The sequence below is a fragment of the Nerophis lumbriciformis genome, linkage group LG06, assembly GCF_033978685.3.
Source record: "Nerophis lumbriciformis linkage group LG06, RoL_Nlum_v2.1, whole genome shotgun sequence".
Taxonomy (NCBI): domain Eukaryota; kingdom Metazoa; phylum Chordata; class Actinopteri; order Syngnathiformes; family Syngnathidae; genus Nerophis; species Nerophis lumbriciformis.
In genome coordinates, this window is record NC_084553.2 from 14,183,591 (window position 1) to 14,200,950 (window position 17,360).

Genomic DNA, 17,360 nt, shown 5'->3' on the forward strand with positions numbered 1-17,360 from the left:
GGCACTGGGATGATTGTGGCCATCTTAAAACATGATGGCACCACAGCCTGGGTCAGCAAAGATGTCTGTGAGAACCCCAGCCAGCTGGTCTGAACATCCCTTAAGCACCCTGCCGGGATGTCATCAGGTCACGCTGCTTCCTGGGGGTTCACTCTCCTCAGGGTTCTCCGGACAGCCGCTGTATACAGGTTGAGCGGCTGCTCATCAGGGCAAGGGATAGATTTCCTCGCCGGAGTGGTGTTAAGTGCCTCAAACCTCGCAAAGTGGTTGTTGATGTCGTTGAGAAAGCTGATGTTGTTGTCACAGGGATGGGGGGAGGCTTTATAGTCCGCGATGACCTGTATGCCCTGCCACATTCGTCCAGTGTTCGTGGGCTTCAGCATCATGCTTATCCTCTTCATCATCTTTACTTTCATCTTATTCTTTAATCCAGTGTTTTTCAACCTTTTTTGAGCCAAGGCACATTTTTTGCGTTGAAAAAATGCGGAGGCACACCACCAGCAGAAATCATTAAAAAATGAAACTCAGCAGCCGATATAGACAATAAAAACTTGTTGTCGCAGTTGTTGGATATGACTTTAAAGCATAACCAAGCATCACTATAGCTCTTGTCTCAAAGTAGGTGTACTGTCACCACCTGTCACATCACACCCTGACTTATTTGGACTTTTTTACTGTTTTCCTGTGTGTAGTGTTTTACTTCTTGTCTTGTGCTCCTATTTTCGTGACTTTTTCTCTTTTTTTTGTATTTTCCTGTAGTAGTTTCATGTCTTCCTTTGAGCGACATTTCCCGCATCTACTTTGTTTTAGCAATCAAGAATATTTCGGTTGTTTTTATCCTTATTTGCGGGGACATTGTTGATTGTCATGTCATGTTCGGATGTACTTTACGGACGCCTTCTTTGCTCCACAGTAAGTCTTTGCTGTCGTCCAGCATTCTGTTTTTTGTTTACTTTGTAGCCAGTTCAGTTTTAGTTTCGTTCTGCATAGCCTTCCCTAAGCTTCAATGCCTTTTCTTAGGGGCACTCACCTTTTTGTTTATTTTTGGTTTAAGCATTAGACACCTTTTAACCTGCACACTGCCTCCCGTTGTTTCTGACATCTACAAAGCAATTAGCTACCTGCTGCTACCTACTGATATGGAAGAGTATTACATGGTTACTCTGCCGAGCTCTAGACAGCATAGACACTCAACAACAACACATCATTTGCAGACTGGTTTGCAAAAAATATTTTTAACCCAAATAGGTGAATTTAGATAATCTCCCACGGCACACCAGACTGTATCTCACGGCACATTAGTGTGACGCGGCACAGTGGTTGAAAAACTGGGCTTTAATCATCTTCATTTTTATCCTTCATCCATTGAGTCATTTTCATCATCATCAGTGACCTCAGGACTTTTAATGACAACATTCATGCTGTGTGTGTGTGTGTGTGTGTGTGTGTGTGTGTGTGTGTGTGTGTGTGTGTGTGTGTGTGTGTGTGTGTGTGTGTGTGTGTGTGTGTGTGTGTGTGTGTGTTCTTGTATTTCTACCCTTCTTGAGGCATCAACAAGGAAAAGTACCTTCCAAATGACGACCGGTAAAAAAGTTAGGACCGAAATCATGGTCCCAATACAGAAAACCATTGCATCTTATAGAGAATGTCTCATTTGCACCCCTGGTGGTGAAATCTCCCAAAATTAGGGTGGTCCCAAATATGAGGGATTTTTTAAATTGACTGTGAGTCTGTTTTAAAAGTGCTCCCCCTCTGGTCAACATATGACATAACAAGTGTGTGTAAACATTTGAAGTGCTCCCCCTCTGGCCAACATATGTAATAACAAGTGTGTGTAAAATTAATTTAAAAAATAAAAATATATATGAATATAGAGATGTACTGTAATAACTCGAAGTAAACAATGAAAATTAAAAACAATTACAAACAAAAAATTCTACAAAAAAATAAAATACATTTAAAGCTTACCTTTTTTATAATTGCATAGTATTTATATATTATTAATGTTGTAAATACAAATCTTTATATATCTAGAAAGGGTGGTCCTAAAGAGGTAGGCATTTTTCGGAGGTCTCAAGAAAGCGCGCGTGTGTTTGTGTGTGAGTGTTTGTGTGTGTGTGTGTGTGTGTGTGTGTGTGTGTGTGTGTGTGTGTGTGTGTGTGTGTGTGTGTGTGTGTGTGTGTGCGACCTGTGTCCTAGTCCAGTGAGTCCTGCTTGTTCTCTTAAACAAAGTACTGACTCAGCAATAAAGTTGTCACTGTTACTTGTGTGACTTTTGACCTCAACATCAATCAATCAATGATGCCGATATAAATTTAAAACAAATATTGGATTTTATATTCAAAACATAAAATATGTGGTGTAAAATGCAATGTCTGTCATAATGATGTTCAGACTTTAGAGCAACGTCGCTCTCTGCTGTCCAAAGAAATAGTGTTTGTTTTGGTCATTTGTTTACATAGCGCCCTCTAGAGGACGGACGAAATATATATTTCACTTCCACTTCTTTATTCTCCGCCAATCACCTTTCAGGCCCGGACGGTGTGTTTGTAAACATGGGAAAAACTAGCCGCTCTACCAAAACCGGATGTAAACAAAACGCACGCCATTATCTGCAGCGTTGTCAGCATGTTTGCGATGTCGACGTGATTTTTATAAATATTACAGCGAAACAGCCATTTACAAAATGTGCAACTATTAAGAGGACAGTGGCGGCTTTAAAAAAAAGAGAAAGTCCAACAAGAGCAACAGCGCGAAGCAAGTGTGACGTCATGCTCTCTCCAGCCTCTTTCGCCAGCGACATGGACGGACAGAAGTTAAGAGTATCTAAAGTTTAGATTCTAAACACGAGTACATTTTATAATAACACCAGAAAAAGATACTGCATTTTTTTCTAGTTGTTTTCAATCAAAACAAAGTCATTAAAAGTATGTAAACTCTTGACAAGAATGTCAACAAAGTACATTGTACAAAAAGCAGCAACAATTGAAAATATGCCGAACGGGTAACATTTATGTTGATGCCAATGAATAAACACAGATTTGTTTTTAAATGTATGTATACATTTTTTAAACATATATCATCGTAGCAAATTATGCTAATTACTCGATGCCGTCATTGTGACTGCGCCTATAACCACCACAGCTATCTTGGCAGTCAAGAGTAAACCCTAATATATGTGTGTGTGTGTGTGTGTGTGTGTGTGTGTGTGTGTGTGTGTGTGTGTGTGTGTGTGTGTGTGTGTGTGTGTGTGTGTGTGTGTGTGTGTGTGTGTGTGTGTGTGTGTGTGTGTATATATAAATATTTATATAAAGTTAAAGTTAAAGTACCAATGATTGTCACACACACACTAGGTGTGGCGAAATTATTCTCTGCATTTGACCCATCACCCTTGATCACCCCCTGGGAGGTGAGGGGAGCAGTGGGCAGCAGCGGTGGCCGCGCCCGGGAATCATTTTTGGTGATTTAACCCCCAATTCCAACCCTTGATGCTGAGTGACAAGCAGGGAGGAAATGGGTCCCATTTTTATAGTCTTTGGTATGACTCGGCCGGGGTTTGAACCCACAACCTACCGATCTCAGGGCGGACACTCTAATCACTAGGCCACTGAGTCGGTCATATATATATATATATATATATATATATATATATATATATATATATATATATACATATATATATATATATATATATATATATATATATATATATATATATATATATATATATATATATATATATATATATATATATATATATATACTGACTGCATTATTTCCAATTGTTTTATTTTTTTATTTAACTAATTTCACACTTTTGGCCAGCTAATCTCCGTCCTTCCTCTTGTTAAGCGCCCTATGTTATTTTATATTTATTATATTTTAGATTTTGCTTTTATATTTATTATTTTTTACTATTCTCCTTTTCTGACTATCTATTAATATATATATATATATATATATATATATATATATATATATATATATATATATATATATATATATATACATTTTCTACCGCTTGTCTCTCTCTCTCTCTCTAGATGATATACATATATATTTATACATGTATATATACATATATATATATATATATATATATATATATATATATACATGTATTTTTTAAATTCATATATACATATATATTTAGACTTACTTACTTACATATATATACACATATATTAGGGCTGTCAAAAGTTAATTCATATAATTAATCATATAAAATTATTGCATTAATCATGTCTGGTAGCAGATCAATGACGCAATGTATTTTGTTTTATTGAAATTATTTTTCACTTTATATTAGTTCGAATTCATTTTGAGCAGCGTGGGTTGTTATAATATCAGTGATCAGGTCAATACATCTGCATACACAATTTCAAAATAAAGGCAGACAGGACTTTAGATAATACTTTTACCAGGTTTTGAGCATGTATATAACATTTTAAAAAATGTGTTTGTATGGCATTTTGAACTTGCATTTGTGTCAAAATATTAAGGTCTTTTTTAGGTTAATTTAAATTATGTAACCAAGTCATTTACTGTGATTAATCACGATTAATCTATATTCAAAAGTGTGATTATTCTGATTAAAAAATATATATATATAATTTAGAGCACTAATTTATATAATGTATGTGTCTCTGTGACCAACAATATAAACGCAGTAGCAGGTTTTTGCCACCAGAGGACGCGCCTTAATCACAAGTCAAACAACCATGCAGCCTCACACCTTGATGACGTCTTATTGCCGCGCCTCACCTGACATCAAGTCAACAAATCCGGTGGCCTTCAAAATAAGCCAAACATGAACTTTAAAATGAACTTGAAAAAGAAATACATAAATACGTTTTTTTTACTTACATAAAATATATAGCTGTTTCTATCCATGGATACTCAATAAGAGCAATTTCAATATGTTAATTCTTTCATTAAAGCCACCAGAACCTTCAGTTTGCTTGAGTTTTTTCTTTGTTTGCGGTCCGTGGTTTTATTTTGTAGGGCACGAGCGGAAGCGAATGTCCTTATAAAAGTCTCCTTCACAACTTGAAACCTCACAGAAGGGCGGCGAGTCACTCAAGACATTTAAAAAAAGGCTCGTCCGGTCTGGTCGACTTGGACTTCAGAGACACACTCACAGACTTTTTGGGGCGCTTTTAGACGGACATGGCTTTGGTGACGTGCCGGGTCCAGTTCCTGCTGGACTCGGATCCTTTTATCTGTACCAACTTTCCCGAACCTCGCAGACCCCCGACGGTGATCGTGGAGGAGAACCTGCCGCTGAGCGAGGTGGTTCCGACGATCCACAAGCTGCTGGACGCGCCGCTCAAGGTGAGACCGGTAGTGACGTCAGCAAACAGGTGACCCAGTTTAAAAAATTTGGTTAAACTTCAGACGCAATTGAAACCTCCAAGCAAATGAGTCGGAACTGTCTGGGAGTGTCATTGGCCGAACTTTGCCGAATTCAGCCGAAGTTCTAAATCGGCTCCTTTTTTGTATTAATTTGTTTATTTTTTTACATGTAAAGACACGATCTCATTAAAGTCGTACTTTCTTCAGGGGAGTCTGGCAATGATGTCATTAGTTCAATAAGTTATTTGGATAAGTTATTGTTTTTTTTTAATCATTTAATTAGTTTAATTCATTAATTAGTTTTATTTATTCAATATGTAAAACTTCTCGTGAATGCTAAAAATATGAGCAAAATTAGCTAAAAAAAAAAAAAAGTTAGCATGTTGACAGTACTATGGTAACATGCTAACAATAACATGCAGGGGAATACCAAAATGTATGATATTGATGTGTATACCAGAGGTGGGTAGAGTAGCCAAAAATTGTACTCAAGTAAGAGTACTGTTACTTTAGAGATTTATTACTCAAGTAAAAGTAATGAGTAGTCACACAAATATTTACTTGAGTAAAAGTAAAAAGTATGTTGTGAAAAAACTACTCAAGTACTGAGTAACTGATGAGTAACATACACACACATATCATATATATATATATATATATATATATATATATATATATATATATATACACATACATTGATATATACAGTATATCATTTATATTTATTTATTTTGCCGTTTTTGTTTACATGTTAAAGGTGTTTTAATGAATATACATGCATGTTTAACACATATAGATTCCTTTCTTTCATGAAGACAAGAATATAAGTTGGTGTATTACCTGATTCTGATGACTTGCATTGATTGTAATCAGACAGCAGTGCTTAACGTCCACGTTTTCAAATGCAGGAGAAAAAAAGTTCCTCCTTTCTGTCTAATACCACATGAAAGAGGTTGGTTTTTGGTATCTTATTTGTCCAGCTTCCATATTCGTTTTCACACACTTTACAAGAAATACATTGGCGGAAAATTCCGTAGCTTGCTAGCTTGTTTGCGCTGGCTTTCGGAGACTCTTATTTTGAAAGCGCAGGCGCGATGGAGCGGCACTTTTATTGTGAAGACAGGAACTGTGCAGTCAGTCTTTAGGCTTGTGATGGGATGTACGTTTGAAATAAAAAAGTGTCTTTTTTCCTTCACACTTTTGATTGATTGATTGAAACTTGTATTAGTAGATTGCACAGTACAGTACATATTCCGTACAATTGACCACTAAATGGTAACACCCCAATAAGTTTTTCAACTTGTTTAAGTCAGGTCATGTGTCCGCCTGGCTCTGTTTGATTGGTCCAACGTCACCAGTGACTGCATCTGATTGGTGGAACGGAGTCAAACGTCACTAGTGACTGCATTTTATTGGTGGAACGGAGTGAAACGTCACCAGTAACGCAGGCACTTTGAAGGTCTGTCTGACAGACCAAAACAAACAAACAAAGCGTGCATTAACAGATCAATAAAAATTAGTAGCGAGCTGAATGTAGATAAAAGTAGCGGAGTAAAAGTAGCGGAGTAAAAGTAGCGGAGTAAAAGTAGCGTTTCTTCTCTATAAATATACTCAAGTAAAAGTAAAAGTATGTTGCATTAAAACTACTCTTAGAAGTACAATTTATCCCAAAAGTTACTCAAGTAAATGTAACGGAGTAAATGTAGCGCGTTACTACCCACCTCTGGTGTATACCCATTAAATCAGCTAAAAATCTAGCATGCTAATGTCAGCTAAAGTATTAACAGGCGTCAAGTACCAAAATATGTTTCTCTGAGGTGTGCGCCTGAAAATTTTTAAAATGCTAACCTGTTAACATTAGCATGTATCATGTACTAAAATATGACTGAGGTGTATGCCTACACAATTAGGTAAAAAAAACAAGCATATTTGCGTTAGCATGCTAACAGGTATCAGTGTCAAGTAACAATGTTTGACGCTGTGGTGTATACCTGCAAAATTAGCTAAAAAAAAAAAAAGCTATCATCTTTGTTAAAATGCTAACGTTAACATTTTTTTAAGTATTAAAATATATTATTCTGAGTTGTTTACTTGAAAAATGTGTTTAAAATGCTAGCCTGCTAACATTAGCATGTATCACGTACTAAAATATGACTGAGGTGTATGTCTACAAAATTAGTAATAAAATAATAAAAAGGCAAGCATATTAGCGTTAGCATGCTAATAGGTATAATTTGTCAAGGAACAAAATATTTGATGCTGATGTGTATACCTGCAAGATTAGTAATAAAATAATAAAAAGGCAAGCATATTAGCGTTAGCATGCCAACAGGTATCATTGTCAAGTGACAATGTTTGACGCTGTGGTGTATACCTGCAAAATTAGCTTAAAAAAAAGCTATCTTGTTTGTTAGAATGCTAACGGTAATATTCGTTAAGAATTAAAATATATTATTCTGAGTTGTGTACTTGAAAAATGTGTTTTAAAATGCTAGTATGTTAACATTGGCATGTATGAAGTACTAAAATATGACTGAGGTATATACCTACAAAATTAGTAATAAAATAATAAAAAGGCAAGCATATTAGCGTTAGCATGCAAACAGGCATCATTGTCAAGTAACACTGTTTGGCGCTGTGGTGTATACTTGCAAAATTAGCTAAAAAAAGGTATCATGTTTATGTTAGGATGCTAACGGTAACATTGGTTAAGTATTAAAATATATTACTGAGTTGTGTACTTAAAAAATGTGTTTAAAATGCTAGCCTGCTAACATTAGCATGTAGCACGTACTAAAATATGACTGCGGTGTATACCTACACGATTAAGTAAAAAAAAAAATCCATCATGTTTATATTAGAATACTAACGGTAACATTCGTTAAGTATTAAAATATATTACTCTGAGCTGTGTACTTGAAAAATGTGTTTAAATTGCTAACCTGCTAACATTAGCATGTATTACGTACTAAAATATGACTGAGGTATATACATACAAAATTAGTAATAAAATAATAAAAAGGCAAGCAAATTAGCATTAGCATGCTAACAGGTATCATTGTCAAAAAACAATGTTTGACGCTATGGTGTATACCTGCAAAATTAGCTAAAAAAAAGCTATCATGTTTATGTTAGAATGCTAACGTTAACATTCGTCAAGTATTAATACTGAGTTGTGTACTTGAAAAATTGTTTAAAATACTAACATTAGCATGTACCAAGTACTAAAATATGACTGAGGTGTATTTATTGGGTAAAATTAGGTAAAAAAGCAAGCATATTAGGTTAGCATGCTAACAGGTATCATTGTCAAGTAACAATGTTTGACGCTGTGGTGTATACCTGCAAAATTAGCTAAAAAAACCCGATCATGTTTAAAAATGTGTTTAAAATGCTAGCCTGCTAACATTAGCATGTATCACGTACTAAAATACGACTGCGGTGTATACCTACACAATTAAGTAAAAAAAACAATCTATCATGTTTTTATTGGAATACTAACGGTAACATTCGTTAAGTATCAAAATATATTACTCTGAGCTGTGTACTTGAAAAATTTGTTTAAAATACTAACATTAGCATGTATCAAGTACTAAAATATGACTGAGGTGTAATTATTAGGTAAAATTAGGTAAAAAAGCAAGCATATTAGCGTTAGCATGCTAACAGGTATCATTGTCAAGTAACAATGTTTGTAGCTGTGGTGTATACTTGCAAAATTTACTAAAAAAAGGTATCATGTTTATGTTAGAATGCTAACTGTAACATTCGTTAAATATTAAAATATATTACTCTGAGTTGTGTACTTGAAAAATGTGTTTAAAATGCTAGCCTGCTAACATTAGCATGTAACCTCTTTATTTATTTATATCTGCACCTTATTGCTTTTTTATCCTGTACTACCATGAGATAATGCAACAAAATTGTGTTCTTATCTGTACTGTAAAGTTCAAATTTGAATGACAATAAAAAGAAAGTCTAAAGTCTAAATCAAGTACTAAAATATGACTGAAGTATATACCTACAAAACTAATAATAAAATAATAAAAAGGCAAGAATATTAGTGTTAGCATGCTAACAGGTATCATTGTCAAGTAACGCTGTGGTGTATACCTGCAAAATTTGCTTAAAAAGCTATCATGTTTATGTTAGCATGCTAACGGTAACATTCGTTAAGTATTAAAATATATTACTGAGTTGTGTGCTTGAAAAATGTGTTTAAAATGCTAACATTAGCATGGATCAAGTACTAAAATATGACTGAGGTACAGTACAGGACAAAAGTTTGGACACACCTTCTCATCGAATTTCATGACTATTTACATTGTAGATTGTCACTGAAGGCATCACAACTATGAATGAACACATGTGGAGTTATGTACCGGTACTTAACGAAAAAAGGTGAAATAACTGAAAACAGTAGCTGAGATAGGCTCCAGCGCCCACCGCGACCCCAAAGGGAATAAGCGGTAGAAAATGGATGGATGGATGTTTTATATTCCAGTTTCTTCAAAATAGCAACCCTTTGCTCTGATTACTGTTTTGCACACTCTTGGCATTCTCTCGATGAGCTGCAAGAACCTGAAATGGTTTTCACTTCACGGGTGTCATAGTTTTGATGCCTTCTACAATGTAAATAGTCATGAACATAAAGAAAACACATTGAAATGAAAAGGTGTGTCCAAACTTTTGGCCTGTACTGTATATACTGTACCTACAAAATTAGTAATAAAATAATAAAAAGGCGAGCATATTGACGTTAGCATGCTAATAGGTATCATAATGCATATGTTCCTTTTTGACTGTACTTAAATGTATAATAGACTGTATTTATATTATTCACATGTGAATAATGCCGTATAATAGACTGTATTTATATTATTCACATGTGAATAATGCTGTATAATAGACTGTATTTATGTTATTCACATGTGAATAACTTCACGGTGGCAGAGGGGTTAGTGCATCTGCCTCACAATACGAAGGTCCTGAGTAGTCTTGGGTTCAATCCCGGGCTCGGGATCTTTCTGTGTGGAGTTTGCATGTTCTCCCCGTGACTGCGTGGGTTCCCTCCGAGTACTCCGGCTTCCTCCCACCTCCAAAGACATGCACCTGGGGATAAGTTGATTGGCAACACTAAATTGGCCCTAGTGTGTGGATGTGAGTGTGAATGTTGTCGGTCTATCTGTGTTGGCCCTGCGATGAGGTGGCAACTTGTCCAGGGTGTACCCCGCCTTCCGCCCGATTGTAGCTGAGATAGGCTCCAGCGCCCCCCGCGACCCCAAAGGGAATAAGCGGTAGAAAATGGATGGATGGACATGTGAATAATGCTGTATAATAGACTGTATTTGTTATTCACATGTGAATAATGCTGTATAATAGGCTGTATTTATATTCACATGTGAATAATGCCGTATAATAGACTGTATTTATGTTTTTCCACATGTGAATAATGCCGTATAATAGACTGTATTTATATTATTCACATGTGAATAATGCTGTATAATAGACTGTATTTGTTATTCACATGTGAATAATGCTGTATAATAGGCTGTATTTATATTCACATGTGAATAATGCCGTATAATAGACTGTATTTATGTTTTTCCACATGTGAATAATGCCGTATAATAGACTATTTGTTATTCACATGTGAATAATGCTGTATAATAGACAGTATTTGTTATTCACATGTGAATAATGCTGTATAATAGACTGTATTTATATTATTCACATGTGAATAATGCTGTATAATAGTGTATTTATGTTTTTCCACATGTGAATAATGCCGTATAATAGACTGTATTTGTTATTCACATGTGAATAATGCTGTATAATAGACTGTATTTATATTATTCACATGTGAATAATGCCGTATAATAGTGTATTTATGTTTTTCCACATGTGAATAATGCTGTATAATAGACTATTTGTTATTCACATGTGAATAATGCCGTATAATAGACTGTATTTATATTATTCACATGTAAAAATACCTTAATGTTTATTGTCTATTGTGAGCGAACTGTGGTGCTGTATTTCCCCCAGGGATCAATAAAGTACTTTCTATTCTATTCTATTTGTCAAGTAACAAAATACTTGATGCTGAGGTGTATACCTGCAAGATTAGTAAAAAAAAAAAAAGGTAGCATGCTAATATTAGAATGCTAACGATTGTGTCGCAGGCCATTTAAAAAAAATAGCTATGTGCTGCAAATGGCCCGCAGGCTGCACTTTGGACACCCCTTTTCTGAATAATTTTTGATGGCAGTGAGATTTGGGATACGCGGTGCAGGCCACACGCCCGCCCTTCCCATCATGCAGTAGGGTCGCCCCGAGGCCACGATGGGAGCTGCTGATAGGACGCTTCACGCGGTGACATGCGTTTCATTCCCGTAACGCTTCGATGCGGCCTCTAGAAGGAAAGGGGCGGAGCCCGGGTAGAGCAGCAGAATGTTGATAAGAGGTTTCCCCTTCCTGTCAAGGGGGAGGCAGGAAGGATTTTCATTGTCACCACAGCGTCCTCTCAGCTGCGCTCGGTTTGTGTTTGTAAACGTGGCCGTCCTCCTCGCTCGACGGCAAGACTTTTATTTTGAAAGGGTGCAGAGTCTCATGCGGCCTGTGCTGAAAAAAATGTGGAAGGACCAGTAGTGTCACGCCTAATGACTTGCAAATTGGCGCTGTGGGTGTGTGTGTGCGGGGCGGGACTCCACTGCATGTGTGATTGACAGGCGACAGGTTGTTGCCATGGCGACCACTTTGATTTAGTCGACCCCTGTTTGTGTGTGTGCACGTTGCAGCTGGAGGAGTGCACCTTGCAGGTGTCTCCACACGGGAACTACTTGGACTTAGACGCCTCGCTGTCGGAGCAGAGGGACGAGCTGGAAAACTTCTACCAAGACGTGGAGTAAGAAGATTGACACACATTTAAGCTCCTCCCACTAGCGCCATTGACTACAGTACCCACAATGCCCCTCTGTTGATTCTTCTTCTTTTATTTTCCGTCTTTCCTTGCAACACTTTGTTCCCGTGTACGTTTTGAGCGTCTACTCCGGGGGTGTCCAAACTTTCTCCACCAAGGGCCGCGTAACGAAAAGTCAAAGCGTGCGGGAGCCATTTCACAGCATAAAACGTTTGGTGTACAAAATGAGACAAAGGAGTGGCATAAAACACGTCTTTCTGTGGCAGCGTCGGAGAAAGTTGTACATGTAAACAAACTGAGTCACAGTCCACACAATGGTGAGTTCAAGGGCCGCTGAAATTAGGACAAAACGGCGCTCGCCAAATGCTCTCATCAGTGAAGCACAAACACAAACATATTCAACTGTGGGCTTTCTAACAATTAGTAATGTTTATGTTGTTTGTCCTCCTACACAAACCATATTACAACAAAAAAACTTATTTTTAACCCCATTTTTTTTTCCATTTCTATACATTTTTGAAAAAGCTCCATGGAGCCACCAGGGCGCCGCTGAAGAGCCGCATGTGGCTCTAGAGCCGCGGGTTGCTGACCCCCAAGCTAAGCTATTACAAAAGAAAAAAAACAAGACGACCAAATCTTACAAAGTACACGAAAATGGCGTTTCAAATCATAAAAAAATGAAATAAGTAAAATAATAAAAGCATTAAATTAATTAATAAGAGCTACCATTAGAATACAAAGTAAGTCACAATTCAGTTACATGAACATGTTAATGTGAAAATACAGAACATGTAACACTCAACAAAAGTATTCAACATTGTCCCATAGCCTCATTCTCAAGTTGACTTTTTTTACACTGTGCTCCTGTTAATGATACATACGATCTCAAATAACTAAGGTATCAATTTATTGATTTGATAATCAATTTTAGAGCATAAAGAGCTGGTATCGGTGGTATCGACATGTCCGTATTGATCCGCACACCCAAATTTTTCCGATCCATTCTGCTTAACGGTTCAGTTCTTAATCGTTTCTCTTATCGATTCTCATTTGGATGAAAGGACCGCAAACAATATGCTTAGCAACAAGTTTGTTGAGTTCAGGGAAAAAAAACATGTGTACAAACACAACAGTGGTGTGTTAAGAGACCCACAGCCTCGATGGGGTGCCAGTTTAAAAAAATAACTATAGCATAATAAAATAAATATAATAAGTACATTATTCTGTGACAAATAACTGTGCACAAAACATTTAGGTAACATGTTTAACATTTTTCAAATACAAATAAAGTATTCTGTAAAAAAAAATTACATACAGTATTTAGGCTGAGCGCTCAAAAGTAAGTATAACTGCGTCAGTCAACAAAAACAAGTAGAACTGTTGACTAGAGATGTTCGATAATATCGCACTGCCGATAAATACTTTAAAATGTAATATCGGAAATTATCGGTATCGGTTTCAAAAAGTAAAATGTATGACTTTTTAAAACGCCGCTGTACGGAGTGCTACACGGACGTAGGGAGAAGTACAGAGCGCCAATAAACCTTAAAGGCACTGCCTTTGCGTGCAGGCCCAATCACATAATATCTACGGTTTTTCACACACACAACTGAATGCAAGGCATACTTGGTCAACAGCCATACAGGTCACACTGAGGGTGGCCGTATAAACAACTTTAACACTGTTACAAATATGCGCCACACTGTGAACCCACACCAAACAAGAATGCCAAACACATTTCGGGAGAACATCCGCACCGTAACACAACATAAACACAACAGAACAAATACCCAGAACCCCTTGCAGCACTAACTCTTCCGGGACGCTACAATATACCCCCCCACCACCACCACCTCAACCCCGCCCACCTCAACCTCCTCATGCTCTCTCAGGGAGAGCATGTCCCAAATTCCAAGCTGCTGTTTTGAGGCATGTTAAAAGAAATAATGCACTTTGTGACTTCAATTTTTTCCATAACTTGAGTTGGTTTATTTTGGAAAACCTTGTTACATTGTTTAATGCATCCAGCGGGGCATCACAACAAAATTAGGCATAATAATGTGTAGGGCTGCAACAACTAATCGATTAAATCGATTAAAATCGATTATAAAAATAGTTGGCGATTAATTTAGTCATCGATTCGTTGGATCTATGCTATACGCATGCGCAGAGGCAATATTTTGTATTTATTTAAAAAACTTTTTTTTTTTTTTTTTATTGTTATTTTTTTTAATAAACCTTTATTTATAAACTGCAACATGTACAAACAGCTGAGAAACAATAAGCAAAATAAGTATGGTGCCAGTATGCTGGGGTTTTTTTTCAATAAAATACTGGAAAGGATAGAAATGTAGTTTGTCTCTTTAATCCGATTATTAATCGATTAATCGAAGTAATAATCGACAGATTAATCGAATATCAAATTAATCGTTAGTTGCAGCCCTAATAATGTGTTAATTCCACGACTGTATATATTGGTATCGGTTGATATCGGAATCGGTAATTAAGAGTTGGACAATATCGGATATCTCTACTGTTGACTGTGCACTTTTTCAACCATCAGCTATAAAAATTAAACACTTTGCTGAAAATTAAGCATATCTGTTTTCTTTTAGGAAGCACATTTGATATTTCTGACTAATCGCGGTGTCTCCAGCTGTGAAGAGCCGGAAGGAGGCGTGCAGACTGCCAATCAGACGCCGTCTCGTCGTGTAATGCATGAGAAACATTAAGTTTCACGTTTAAAAACGGCACATTTTAATTAATGGCAGTGTTCGTTTGTTAGTTATCTGCAGAATTGACCGCCAATGATGTGCCGCTGGTGGTGATTCACTTCCGTCTCGGGGGGCAATCGAAAACGGATCATTAACTCTTCGTTGCTACATGCTGTGTCTGTTAATGTTTTCCCAATTTGATATCAACTTTGCAAGTATTGCAAGTTGCTCATCTGTGTGCTGCTGATCGGCGGCGTGAGGCGGTCACGTCATGCATGCAGGCAATGAGAAGGTAATTGTTAACAAAACTGTCAAGTGATTTGCATGCAGGCAATGAGAAGGTAATTGTTAACAAAACTGTCAAATGATTTCCCGGGAATCAAAATCCTGACAGTCAGTTCTCAACAAGAACCAGTTTTCAATTCCCATCCCTCATAACTAATACAATTTGTGACTTACTGTATAAGTTATAACACAAAGCTGGCATTATCTTGTCTTCATACACTATATTGACAAAAGTATTTGGCCACCCATCCAAATGATCAGAATCAGGTGTCCTAATCACTTGGCACTTAAGCATGGAGACTGTTTCTACAAACATTTGTGAAAGAATGTGCCGCTCTCAGTGATTTCCAGCGTGGAACTGTCATAGGATGCCACCTGTGCAACAAATCCAGTCGTGAAATTTCCTCACTCCTTAATATTCCAAAGTCAACTTTATTCAAAAGTGGTAGGCCACGTAAACTGACAGAGAGGGGTCAGCGGTGTCAAGACGTGGACTATGGTGTGTTTGTTTTCCCGAGATGCAAGTAAAGCTGGACTGGTCATGGCGTGAAGGTGAATACATATTTATTTATAACACTCAAAGGAACAAAAAGCGCGCTCAAGGCGGAAGTACAAACTTGACTAACGAAACAAAAAGACTTGCACGTGGGCAAAAAATTGTGAACAATTAAACAAAAACACTAACTGTGGCATTAATAGAAAAAACTTACTTGGACAAGGCATGAAGTGCGCAGAGGTAGACAGAGTGTGACAGGGGTATGAATGCGGGATGTCACCAGAAAGACAAACTGAAAACAATGAACTTAAATACTACAGACATGATTAACGAAAACAGGTGCGTGACTCAAAACGTGAAACAGTTGCGTGACGTGACAGGTGAAAACTAATGGGTTGCTATGGTGACAAACAGGAGTGCACAATGAGTCCAAACGTGAAACAGGTGAAACTAATGGGTAATCATGGAAACAAGACAAGGGAGTGAAAAGCCAGAAACTAGAGTCAATAACTAAACAAAACATGACTAAAACAAAACATGATTACACAGACATGACAAGCGGATGCTGAAGCGGGTAGTGCAAAGACTTTCTGCACAGTCAGTTGCTACAGAGCTCCAAACTTCATGTGACCTTCTAATTAGCCCACGTACAGTACGCAGAGAGCTTTGTGGAATGGGTTTCCATGGCCGAGCAGCAGTATCTAAGCCATACATCTCCAAGTCCAATGCAAAGTGTCGGATGTAGTGGTGTAAAGCACGTCGCCACTGGACTCTAGAGCAGTGGAGACGCCTTCTCTGGAGTGATGAATCACGCTTTTCCATCTGATGGACCAGTCTGGGTTTGGAGGTTGCCAGGAGAACGCTACATTTCGGACTGCATTGTGCCGAGTGTGAAATTTGGTGGAGGAGGAATTATGGTGTGGTGTTGGTTTTTCAGGAGTTTGGCCCCTGAGTTCCAGTGAAAGGAGCGTTGAATGCTCCAGGATACCAAGACATTTTGGACAATTCCATGGGATGGCATTTTAAGTTAATATGGGAGTCGGGATGGTTTCCTGCTGACCCCACTGTGGACTGGACTCTTACTGTTATGCTGGATCCACTATGGACTGTACTCTCACAATATTATGTTAGACCCACTCGACATCCATTGCATTCGGTCTCCCTAGAGGGGGGGGTTACCCACATATGCGGTCCTCTCCAAGGTTTCTCATCGTCATTCACATCGACGTCCCACTGGGGTGAGTTTTTCCTTGCCCTTATGTGGGCTCTGTACCGAGGATGTCGTTGTGGCTTGTGCAGCCCTTTGAGACACTTGTGATTTAGGGCTATATAAATAAACGATTGATTGATTGATTTCGGACTGCATTGTGCCGAGTGTGAAATTTGGTAGAGGAGGAATTATGGTGTGGTGTTGGTTTTTCAGGAGTTTGGCCCCTGAGTTCCAGTGAAAGGAGCGTTGAATGCTCCAGGATACCAAAACATTTTGGACAATTCCATGGGATGGCATTTTAAGTTAATATGGGAGTAAAGGCAGGTGGCCAAATACTTTTGGCAATATAGTGTAGATGTAATATATATATTTTTTCTG

The 17,360-nt window shown here is 37.5% G+C and overlaps 1 protein-coding gene across 4 annotated transcripts in view; it reads left to right on the forward strand.

The window, feature by feature from the left end:
* Positions 1-5,048: 5,048 nt before the first annotated feature.
* Positions 5,049-17,360, forward strand: part of fhod1 (formin homology 2 domain containing 1) — a 53,225-nt gene continuing 40,913 nt past the window's right edge. For 3 of the 4 annotated variants that reach the window (XM_061963775.2, XM_072913344.1, XM_061963776.2), the window contains exons 1-2: positions 5,050-5,334; positions 12,156-12,262. In XM_061963775.2, the coding sequence (XP_061819759.2) occupies positions 5,170-5,334; positions 12,156-12,262 (272 nt within the window). In that variant the 5' untranslated portion in view covers positions 5,050-5,169. Of the gene's footprint in view, positions 5,335-12,155; positions 12,263-17,360 lie in introns of all 4 variants that reach the window. The other variant, XM_061963774.2, reaches the window with a different exon arrangement.